This window comes from Elephas maximus, chromosome 14 (genome assembly GCF_024166365.1).
Source record: "Elephas maximus indicus isolate mEleMax1 chromosome 14, mEleMax1 primary haplotype, whole genome shotgun sequence".
In the NCBI taxonomy this organism is placed as follows: domain Eukaryota; kingdom Metazoa; phylum Chordata; class Mammalia; order Proboscidea; family Elephantidae; genus Elephas; species Elephas maximus.
Window position 1 is genome coordinate 58073136 of NC_064832.1, and position 12950 is coordinate 58086085.

The 12950-nt window shown below is 36.5% G+C and overlaps 1 protein-coding gene across 3 annotated transcripts in view; it reads right to left on the reverse strand.

The window, feature by feature from the left end:
• PCDH9 (protocadherin 9) overlaps nt 1-12950 on the reverse strand; it is a 1049989-nt gene that overhangs the window by 655188 nt on the left and 381851 nt on the right. For 2 of the 3 annotated variants that reach the window (XM_049852904.1, XM_049852902.1), the window contains exon 3: nt 8616-8717. The exons of the other annotated variant lie outside the window; for it this stretch is intronic. In XM_049852904.1, the coding sequence (XP_049708861.1) occupies nt 8616-8717 (102 nt within the window). The remainder of the gene's footprint in view (nt 1-8615; nt 8718-12950) is intronic. 3 annotated transcript variants of the gene reach the window in all.

The following is a 12950-nucleotide window of genomic DNA, read 5'->3' on the forward strand; positions in this document are numbered from 1 at the left end:
TCCTGGGCATCAGGGGCCTTTCCCCTCCCGCAGCGAAAGAACATCAATTGCTACATAGAATTTTTATTAAAAAAAAAAAAAAAGTTTGGCTGTTCTGGAGGTCTCCTCATTTTCATTATAATTTTGAGATGCAAACATGTGAGATGCCATATTTAAAGATTATAATGTGTTACAGAAGCATTAAGTAATTAACGAATTTTCTCTCTAGTCTCACATTATTCTACAAAGCAACCTGGGTAGATTTTAATATTAGTGGTCAATGTGAAACTACTTACGTTTCAGAAACACAGGCAACAGTGACTTACCCACAGTCCACTTTTGGCCAATATCAGCTTTTGCATTTTTTAACGTGTGAGATTCTTAAACCGTCCATTGTATAGATACTTTGATTTTCCATTAGAGTTCCAGATCATTTGAATAGTAATTAAAAATGGTCTCATAGTTCAGTCATCAATGAGTGGATAAGAATTTTACTCATTATTACTTTCATATAAGTACAGTTTCCCAAAAAAAATCCCTTCATATTTGTTTACGTTTTCACTTCCACACCCTTCTCACATATTTGTGTGTTACTTTACTCCTCCCAGTATCTCCAAAGTCCTGAGATATTTAACTTCCCAATTATTTATGGCCATGCCCTCGACAGGAATTCATATACAAGGCTTCCTGGCAGCCTTCCCCCATTAATATCCATGGACATGTTTGCAACCTTCTGAAAACTCTACACTTGTATGTTAATCCCATAAGCAAATGCCTGCTCCTCGTTAATCACAAAAGCATGCAATTTCAGGTGATTTAAAAAGTAGGCACGAGGCAGCTTTACTTGTCTCTCATTCTCACACGCTGCTGTTATTTATTGTCATTTTGTACGTGGTCTCCTTGCTGACCCTACAGAAACTGATTTACACCTCTTTGTAGTCTACATTTGGTTGTTTTGTCATAACTTCAGGATCCTTCAGCTAAAGTACTATCACTGTCACTAGTTTGAAAGGGCCTCCCCCACCTCTCTTTGTACACTTCATTTTCTCCATGAACAGCTGCTTCACAGCTGTCATTCTGAATGCCAAAGATGTCTTTGGCTGATAAGCCTATGCCTGTGGCACACAGAGTGGCTTCAAACAACCAATTAGCGGGAGCTGGGCCACGGCAAGGTTTGGTGCTGTCGGTCAAGCCTGTGACCACTGCTGACACCATCAGCAAAACTGTCAAACACGGCTCTTCCTGTGAATAAAACCAAGCCCACTTGTTCTGGGGTGAAGAAAGAATTGGCACAACAAGTTTGATAAAAAAGTGAAAGAAGGTGATGGCCGCCCCTTACAAACTGTTAGGTAATTGAAAAATACATTGAACCGGTGGAAAATTTGATAATTGATTTATATCTGTGGCTAGAACGCAGGGAATCCAACTGAAAATTTCTGCATGCATTTCCAATGGAGCAATTCATAAAAACCACCCAAATTGTTCAAGTACATTTCTTTAGCTTCCGGAAAACAAAACTAATGCGCATTCTTTAAGAATAAGAGATTATTAATTATTATACATAAACTTGGATAGGAAAATTAGAGATGCAATCTTACACACAGATTTATTATATATAATCATCATATATGTTTGTGTATATGTATATATATATATGTTTCCTACCTGCACATACATAATAATTTATTAAAAAAATTAAAACCTGTGTATAAGAATGTATCTGTAAATATGCATATCTGAGTTTACAATGAAGTATTTATAATTTTTAAGGAGCACTATATTGGACACCCATTACCTGTCTGTCAGTTAGCTATATTGTGGTGGCTTGCATGTTGCTATGGTGCTGAAAGCTATGCTACCAGTAGTTCAAATATCACCAGGATCATTCATAGTGGACATGTTTCTTCAGAACTTCCAGAGTAAGACAGACTAGGAAGAAAAGCCTGGTGATCTACTTCCAAAAATTAGTCCATGAAACCCCTATGGATTATAACAGTATATTGTCCAATATAGTGTTGGAAGATGAGCCCCCCTCAGTTGGAAGGCGCACAAAATACACAATGGCTGCAACATGACAGTGACCATGAAGATAGCACAGGGTTGAACAACCGTTTCTTCTGTTGTACATGGTATCACCACAAGTTAGAGCTGGCTCAACGGTAATGAACAACACTAACATATTGAGCACAAATTAAGAAATAGTATATGGACTTTGTTCTTAATAATTAAAAATGTATGTAGAGATCACATTAACTAAGACTGTGGAGTTTGAAAGGCACCGTAATTCTGCACTCCCAAGCAGGATTAGCTTTTTTTATTGGAGCCAGGGGAAGAGCTCTGAGTTGAGGAAAGAACTAACTAGTAGAATTTCCTGAAATCTTATCCAAACCTGGTGCTGTTGAGTCTCATGGACAGAGTAGAACTGCCCCCATAGGGTTGCCAAGGTTGCAATCTGTAAGGAAGCACACTGCTACATCCTTCTTCTGCTGAGCTCTGCAGGGTTTGAATCACCAACCTTTTGGTTAGCAGCCAAGTGTTTAAACACTGAGCCACCAGGGCTCTTTCAATTCTATGTCTTCTTCTAACATCTGGCCTTCACATGGGCAATCCACTCGAGAAAAGTTCTCTTTTTCCACCACCACACAGCACACCACCCCTGATCATTCACCTGGGAGATCCTTGTGTGTGCCTTTTGAATTTTAGGAAAGATTCTTCTATAAGGAAAGAAGATGTGGCGAATTAATTTCGAGTTATTAGTAAAAATCCATTAATTGTAAACACCTTTAACAGTCCCAATTACTATTAACAAATAAATAAAAAAGGAACTCCAGACAACTCTTGCTAAATAATTTAACTGCTAATTATTTCAATTTGAAAGCCATCATACTTATTTGAGGACTGGGCAAATTTATTTACCGACAGCTAAATCAACTGGGTAGTGCAAACTATAAAGAATAGGCACATAAAAATATGTTGCATGATATTCATCACTAAATCCCATTAATTTAAATCTAGGCTATGAGTTAAAGTTAATCTGTAATAATTGAACAAAAAAAGAAAAAAGGAGAATACTAAGAAAGACAAAAGCAAAAAATGCTTTGTCTTTATATCCTTCCCTCTTTTATTAGAGATAGAAGTTAATGTAGCATTTTGCTATTCCCACACTTGGTCTTGTTAACTTAGGCAGAATGTTCTAAGCTGCCTTGCAAACAGTAAGCCCCAGTTGGAATCCTAACCCTGTCACTTACTCTCAGTATGCCCTTAGTTTGGTCACTTAAGCTTAAGGTGCACTCATAACTTTATCTTTAATGGGAGGATTAAGATAGGCTAGCAAGAAAGGCCTGGTGATCTACTTCTGGAAATCAACTAGTGAAAACTGTACAAATCACAATGGTCTGACCTCATTATGCCTGGGGTTACATGAGTCACAGGCTAACATGACAGCCGATAACAACAACAATTATACTTATCTGACAGACTATTGTTCCAAATAAGCTTATGCATGCGAAGTATAAAAAATATATAGTAATAGTTTACCACATTTTACTTCTCTTCTCTTCCAAGACACTCCTCTCACTTTCCCTTTAAAATAGTTTTGTTCTATCAAATATATCCATCACATACATGACACAATCGGCAACTTCGTGAAACTAAGGGTAATTTAATTTTTATGAATTTCTTTATCCAGCAAAACCTGTGTCATAAATTTATGTAAATGGCAAGAAATATTTCCCTTATCAAAATGAGTTTTCCAGTTTTGGTCTAGGAGATTTATAGCAGTGACCCATTCTGGGATATCTTAATCAACCATCTGCCCCCATGAATTTCATGCTTTTGATAACTGCCACATTTCCAGAGTCTGACAGCTAAAATTCACACTTATTTTAAAACGTTTCCACCAATCTCCCTAACTCTTAGAGCTAAGATTTCCATCTGACATTGATTTTCAGATTTCATCCCTACAAAGAAGTCTTATCTCAAAAATTCATACACTGAACACTAGACTACTTTGTAAAAATACTTTAGCTCGAGGATCAAAAACAGGAACAGGGAATGGCTACTCATACTGAGATGCAGTCTTGTGTGAATTCCAATAACTGTGAGGCATTTTCCTATGGATTGCAGAATACAGACACTGAAAGCTCTCTCTGCTTATATTCTGTGCTGTTTCATGAGTAAAAGGAAAGGAATAGAGTAGAAGGGAAATGACAGGAAAATTTATAGATCAAAGATATTAAAATATTAGTGAAGGTTATATATATTTAATATAATTTAATTTTATATATATTTAAGGAGTGAAAACAATGTGCACGTACTTTTTCATTTCTGTGCTCCCATTTTCACCATTAGGGTACTTCGTTTATCCAATGGCAGGAGAGAAAGCTTAAACATGACAGTTTAAATTCCATACCTTATTTGAAACCTAATTTAAGAAAGGAACTCAAACATGAACTATTTTCTTTGACACTTGCTTGTAACTTTCATGTGCAGCTTCAAGAAAGAGTATTAGATCATTCCAAGGTCAGAAAACTTTGATCAAATACCAGTAAACATCAAGAGTTAATTCTGTAACCGAGGGCAAGTTGCTCCATATCGCTTGTCTTCAGGTTATGCTTCATAACATAAATATATAATTTCTATGGTCTCTTCCAGACAAATAGCCTATGATTTTTATTTATTTATTTGGTAGAACAATATTAATAGTAGTTAATCTAATATTTCTGAAGCCTTGTGGTTGTTGCTGTATTCAAACCCAAAACCCAAAACCAAACCCTCTGCCATCGAGTCGATTCTGACTCGTAGCGACCCTATGGGATGGAGTAGAACCGCTCCATAGGGTTTCCAAGGAGCCCCTGGTGGATTCGAACTGCCAACCTTTTGGTTAGCAGCCGTAGCTCTTAAACACTACACCGCCAGGGTTTCTATTCAAGCTCCACTAATTACTGTGTGTGTGACTTTGAGCAAAGTACCTAACCTATCTGTAAAATGGGGAAATATAATAGTACATACCTAATGGGGTTGTTGTCAGGATTAAAAGAGGTATTATATTTTATCAATGATAATATTAAAAAATTCCCATATTTTAACACCTCTGAAAGTAGGATACCTATTACAAGCAATCATAATAAAAAGCACTTAACTGAGTTTGAAAGCTTTTTTTTTCCCTCCTGGTACCTAAAACTATAGCATGTTTTATACTCGGTGGTATCTCAGATTAGATGAAACATGCTACTGCCTATAAAGAGCTTAGCACAGTATCTACCACAAAAATTGCTCAATGGCTGATATTAATATTTTTTATAAGCGACAATTATGATCTCTAAGTTAAAAATGATAGACGAAGAATGACAAGTTGAGAGTGCTTAAAAGCATATTAGTCACATGCTAGTTAGTCTTGGTTTTATTTTATATCTAATGTCATAACACAAATTTTATAACTTCATCCAGGTTAATTGACATGAAGTGACATAGAATAAGACTTACTACTTGAACAACAATACAGTTTTATAAAATTAAGTATCTTTCTATGTTAAATAGAACAAATATTCTCCTTTTTGCTTTATCAAGGTGATTAAGAGGTAAACTATAAACTGTGGGAAAATAAAAAAAAAAAGGAAATAGATATATTTATCAGGTTTGACACATCATTCAATATTGGGGGGGACTACATATTGTACGTATCAAGTAAAAAAAAAAAAAAACCCATGCTGTTGAGTCAATTCCAACTCAAAGCAACCCAATAGGACAGAGTAGAACTGGCCCATAGGGTTTCCAAGGAGTAGCTGGTGGATTTGAACTGCTTATCTTTTGGTTAGCTGCTGCAGCTCTTAACCACTGTACCACCAGGACTCCACTGTAGGCACCAACTTTGTAAATTATAATCAGCCTTCTTTATTAATTCTCAAGAATGATTAACACTAGACTAATATCTTTTATGGAACTGGAAGTCCCTGGGTATCGTGAATGATTAACAGGAGCCGGCTGCTAAGCAAAAGATGAGAGGTTTGAGTCCATCCAGACTCACCGCAGAGGAAAGGCTAGGTGATCGACTTCTGAAAAATCAGCCATTGAAACCCTATGGAGAGCAGCTCTACTCTGACCGACATGGGGTTGCCATGAATCCAAATCAGTTTGAGGCAACTGGGAACTGGTAAGAAACTGGGTACTAAAATTATCTCCTTTGATATTGGTCTATAAATGATAAGCATTTATACGGAAACCATGTCTCTCAGAATGCTTTGTAGAGCTCCAAAGCTGGTATTACTTCTCATATTTTATTTTATAAGAAACATCAGAGATCGTCTCTATGCAAGTAAAAAAAAAAAAAAAAAGGTATACTTAAGAATCATTATGATCAAAAGCAATTTAAATTGATTAAGGACAAAATTTACATGCTGGAAGAATATACACATAAGATGCTTCAAACAGTGCCTTGCAGAGAGGACCTGCCGCAAAAGTGTCCGTTGTCAGCATCTTCATCGTTATTTAGCATCATACACCACCAGAGAGAGATAGAACCTTATAGATGGTCTTGTCCAAACCCATTCAGTCTAGAATGGGTCTCGAGCAAGAAGATAGAATGAGAATCTGTGGGATAAAGGGTTTCTAAAAATAATTTGTCCACCTTCCTGCATTTATAAATATAGCAGAGTAGATTGACCTTCACTGTTCCTTGATAATTGGAGTGATAAGATAAACTATCATAATTCTGAATATCCTAGTCAAATAAAACCCTGCACAAATTGTGTCCCTGTGTTCTGGGCCTCAGAAAACATCTATGAAAGAGAGAAAAACAAACAAACCAAAACCAAAAAAAAAAAAAAAGATATGGTTCATAGAAAATTATTTGAATTATAGCTCATTCAAACTTTCTACAAAAAAAAAAAAAAAGATTTTCAGAAAACGATTTCTCCAACATAACCTCCTTGAGTAATCAGAGAACTATTCTGGGAGTTTGGATTCTTTTTTCAAGAAAACATCAACATTAACATGTTATAAAAATAATATAATTCTTAGAAGTTTAAACTTAGATTTCAGTTGCTTTCACAACATTTTGGGTACGCATTTTTAAGATTTACACGAATGATTATTTTTGACTAAAATCCTTTTTTTTTCTGCCATAGGCTGAGAACTATTGTGTAATCATTTCTTACAATAAAGACGGCTAAAGGGAGAGACCCCAGTGTTCTGGGCCAGTGAAACATACATAGTGATGGTGAAAAGCCAAAGTGTTAAAAAATGATTATTTCAACTGATTTGGACTTTGGAGGAAGAAAGAGGGATAAAAGAAGAAAATAAAAGCAGAATAATATACACTGAAGTTTAAAAGGACCTTTCTGAATAGGTATACACACACAGAAAGAGAGGGTACAATATGCGGAGGATGAATTAGGGAATAAAAGTGTCCAAAAGGTTATTTTATCTTTTTTCACCTCAACGAATGGCTTCTCTAAAAAGAAGTTGCTTTCGTGATCAAGTTTCTATTAATCAAAGTAGTTTCTCAGGGCTATGTTACTACCAGGGCTTTTGTGAATGATAAATTCCTTTAGTTAGCAAAGAACAAGGACTGCCAGTGCAAAAGCTCTTCAAAGCTAATAACAATCAAAATGTTTTCGATAACTCTACAGCAATGAGAACAAAACTAAATTCAGTGAGAAAATGGTAAAATATATATATATTATATATACATAGAGACACACACGCACATATGCATATTCATATTGCCATATATCTATGTGTATCTATCTCTATATATACAACTTCTAAGTTATGACTATGGAAAAGATGAAATGTGTGTGACAATATTAATTATTAAAAATAATCATAAAATGTAAAAGTACTACATTTTATAATGGATGAACTCATTAAGAAAAAATAAAATTGATTTTTAGTCTATGTTCAAACATAGAGGGAAGTTAAGGATTAAATTGAAGAATAGATAGTAAAGGAAAAAGCTAATGAAAATTTCAGTATAATAGGTTAATGTATATATTAAACAGCACTATCTTTATTTTCCTTGAGGGTAGAGAATTAAGCAAAATCTTTCAACAAGTAGATGTGAGTATCTTTTAGATCAATTAATAAAAAAATAAATCAATTAGGTACATTTAACTCCAAGAGACAGTTACTCATTACTTTCTCTAAAAATAGGTAAAAAGCATCACTTTGCATTAAATGACCAAGAAAACCAAACCCACTGCCACTGAGTCAATTCTGACTCATAGCAACCCTAGAAGACAGAGTAGAACTGCTCCCATAGGTTCTTCAAGGCTGTAAATCTTTACGGAAGCAGATAGCCACATCATTCCCCCTCAGAGGGGCTGGTGGTTCGAACTGCCGACCTTTCGGTTCACAGCCGAGTGCTTTAACCACTGCACCACCAGGGCTTCTACATTAAATGACAAGACCAGTATATGTAGTAGTCGGGCCATTATCCAAATGAAAAAGATGATTGTTGGCTTTTTGCTCTGAAATTGTTTACTTAAAGTTGTTAAACAAAACACCTGTATAAAAATGTGACCATAAAACAGGTCTGCAAAGAGAATACTTAAAAGGGTTAACATTTACTATTTAAAATCACAAGAAAAAGGAAAATTTTTCAGCACTAATGTGGACTCTACAGAGACATGGCATACCTCGTAATGGTTTTCTTCATTCTCCTGAACGTGGAGACCCGCAGAGCTGAGACATTTCTGAGGAGTGACAGGAATATTGTCACTTTTGCTGTGTGAGTTACACTGAAAGAGATTACCAAATAATTGTGACAAACTACTCCATATTTAGCATGTCTATTGAGAGACATAGCTGTTTGCTATGAGCCTAATGAATACCAGTTGAGCTAAGGAGGGCCTACACTCACAGACACGTGCATTAACATTGACTCTTTACCAAAAAGATTAAAAAAAGGTCCCCAGGACAAACAAATTGCCAAAATGTTTTTACTAAAACTAAAGAAATCTAAGATGGAGCTGTTTTATTTTTATCCAGCATCGTTACTTATTATGTTTATGATTTTGGTAGACAACATTGTATGGTGTTACCATTAGCTATGAGGCATTAATCAAGAGATTGAAACATATTATACAAATATTAACCTTTGACATAAATATTATTATTATCCCCCATTTTTTATGAGGGATTAAACTGAGGCATAGAAAAATTTTTATCCAAGGTTGTTCTGCTACCAGGCATTCTGGAGCCATGCCCCATGCCCTTATCTGCTGCATGGTGCTGCTTTTATAAAACAGTGAAAAACTCAAACTTCACAGTTTTAAAATATTATTTCATTTTCTCCACTACTGAATGTAAAATGTTCTTGAAAACAGGTTCCCTAAATAATTTACCTGAAATAGATGTGAATGGTAGAACCTAATATGTTAAATTATGAAAGGGGCCCATCTTTAATATATATCCCCTCTTCACTAAAACTACATCCTGGGCACAGATTCTGATGACAGTAAGAAGAAAGACAGTATTTTTCCAAATTAGTATGACACATTTCCTATTCACTAATAAAATTTACTTGCCCCATCCCAAAGAAGTATCTGTTGGAAAATTACACTCACGGACATTTTTAAAAGCAAACAAGTTTTAGAGTTTAGTAGCTTAGGTCCTTCGTTTTATATATTTAAGCATATTTCACCATTAGCATTACATTTTGAAGAAATCGGTCAATGCTCTCAAAAGTTTGTTCTTGTTTATTTGTTTGCTTAAGAGAAACAACAGCATGAAAACTAAGGAGGCATAACTCTCAAACCCATATTTAGAAACCTTTTTAGCACGAACAAATTTTACTTCCCACTTGTCCTCTATACAAGCAATGTAATTCCAACACTGTTACAAACTAATTTCTTCCTGGAGCTCTTTATGGGCACCTAAGCAAATTCTGAAGGAGACCTGGTGGTACAGTGGTTAAGTACTTGGCTACTAACTGTAAGGTCAGCGGTTAGAACCCACCAGCTGCTCTGCAGGAGTTTAACTCTGTCCTATAGAGTTGCTGTAAGTTGGAATTAGCTTGGCTGAAACCAGTAAGCAAATTCTGATTGCCATTTTAACCTTTGCTTGACAGGGAAGTTATTTTTATGTGTACTTTGTAAAATGTTGCTCTGTCAATATTAATTTTTTGAACGTGACTAAATTCGTCTGAAAAAAAAAAGCCTTTGTTGTTAATTATGAAAGCCTGTCTTTGACATGGAAACCCTGGTGGTATAGTAGTTAAGAGCTACACTCTGCTAACCAAAACATCGGCAGTTCGAATCCACCAAGCGCTCCCTGGAAACCCCATGGGGCAGCTCTAACTCTCTCCTACAGGGTCGCTGTGGGACAGAATCAATTTGACAGCAATGGCTTTTGTTTTTGGTTTAGGTCTCTGATATCTTTCCATAGCTGCCTCTTTACAGTTGTAACATTCTGGACCTTAAAAGTTATTTTCATCTGTGATGTTCGTAGACATTTTAATCTCTCAGTTCCTAACCCCGCCTTTCCTCTATCTGTCCATGCTGATTAATCTTTTTAAAGCATCTCATGTATTATGCAGCTTTGCTCCTTAGAAATATTTCCTAAATTCCTATAGCCCAGCAGTTGCTCTCACCCTGGCTGTATATTAAAGTCACCCAGGGAAGTTTTAAAAAAATGTCAATGACTGAGACCAGGCTTAAGTATTTTTAAAATAGCAAAGTAATTCTAATGTGTAACCAGTTCAGAATCCCTGGGTCAAGGTTTAAAACTCCTTTGCCTGACCCTTGAAACACTACAATAAATTTTAACTTCAACCCTCTTCCAGTCTGATCTCTTCCTCCAGTGTACTTGTTCTTACTATTTCTCAGTTAACCAACCATATATTAGATTATTACCTTCTTATGGATGTATCAGATGTCTCTGAACAGGAGAAAAACCCTATAATTTTATAATATTTTGTACCTTCACAGATAATATTTTATGTAACCTGAGCAGAGAGGTAGAAAGCTCAGCAGAGAGGTAGAAAATATATTCCTCACTTGATAGATGGAGAGACAGAAGGCTCAGGTATATTCTGTGCAAGGCTTTGCCCTGTCAATGCACTCCTTAGTGATACGACTAGGGCTATGTGTACTCTGCCATACCTGCCTTGAGACAGTCATCCGTTTGCTCATTCATTCACTCTTTCTGTCTTCTGCTTATTTCATCATCAGTCATTTACTGAGTGCAAGTTATGTGTCAAGATGTTACTCGCTCACCAAGACAAGGCATTTGGTATCAGTAATGCCCTCACTGTAGAAGTAAAACCATACATGGAAAGAAGTAACCATTGGTATATGTGAAAAGGCCACGTAAAAATGCACGCACAGAATGCCTGAGGACAGACAGAATGAATGACCTGATTCCTGTGTATGATATGGGGGCAGAGATTTGAAAGATGTTCCCGTGAAGGAAATCATTGAAAGAGAGCATTCAAGTCAGAAGGAACAGCATGTGCAAAGGCTTGACGACATGAATACTCCTAGCTTAACCTGAAAGTTGCAAGGAGTTTGAAAGTGTTCAACCAAGGGTTGTGTTGTTGTTAGGTGCTGTCGAGTCGGTTCCGACCCATAGCGACCCTATGCAGAACAAAACCAAACACTGCCTGATCCTGCACCATCCTTACAATCATTGTTGTGCTTGAGCTCATTGTTGCAGCCACTGTGTCAGTCCACCTTGTTGAGGGTCTTCCTCTTTTCCGCTGACCGTGTACTCTGCCAAGCATGATGTCCTTCTCCAGGGACTGATCCCTCCTGACAACATGTCTGAAGTATGTAAGACGCAGTCTCACCATTCTTGCCTCTAAGGAGCATTCTGGCCGCACTTCTTCCAAGACAGATTTGTTCGTTCTTTTGGCAGTCCATGGCATATTCAATATTCTTCGCCAAGTCTACAATTCAAAGGCGTCAACTCTTCTTCAGTCTTCCTTATTCATTGTACAACTTTCACACGCATATGATGTGATTGAAAATACCATGGCTTGGGTCAGGCGCACCTTAGTCTTCAGGGTGACATCTTTGCTCTTCAACACTTTGAAGAGGTCCTTTGCAGCAGATTTGCCCAATGCAATGCGTCTTTTGATTTCTTGACTGCTGCTTCCACGGCTGTTGATTGCAGATCCAAGTAAAATGAAACCCTTGACAACCTTAATCTTTTCTCTGTTTATCATGATGTTTTTCATTGGTCCAGTTGTGAGGGTTTTTGTTTTACGTTGAGGTGTAATCCATACTGAAGGCTGTGGTCTTTGATCTTCATTAGTAAGTGCTTCAAGTCCTCTTCCCTTTCAGCAAGCAAGGTTGTGTCATCTGCATAACACAGGTTGTTAATGAGTCTTCTTCCAATCCTGATGCCCCGTTCTTCTTCATATAGTCCAGCTTCTCGGATTATTTGTTCAGCATACAGATTAAATAAGTATGGTGAAAGAATACAACCCTGACGCACACCTTTCCTGACTTTAAACCAATCGGTATCCCCTTGTTCTGTCTGAACAACTGCCTCTTGATCTATGTAAAAGTTCCTCATGAGCACAATGAAGTGTTCTGGAATTCCCATTCTTTGCATAGGTGTGTATGAGGATTGATTTTAGGGTAAGAACAGCCGTTATGAGTGCATTAAATTTAATAGTCAAATGAATGATAAGAAGTTATGGAATTAGTCTTAATATAAAGGGCTAAGTATCTTGCAAACAACAGTGGTGTCAAAGGTAAGCTTTACCCATTATAAATTGTTTACCTACCTCCCCCCCAGATTTACAATTATAAGCAAAATAAGCACATTTGTGATATTACTGTGGTACCCAAGAAAGTCCCTCCATCCCAAGATTTCAAACCTAAGTCTCTACTATGTCAAATACTGGAGTAACTACTGTTGATAGAGCAATGAATGGCATCAAAGGAAAAGTTTAACCCATTTTCACTTCCTCACATTTGAAAAAAATTTGATTGTTATAATGTAGATTGCCTCTGGAAATTGCA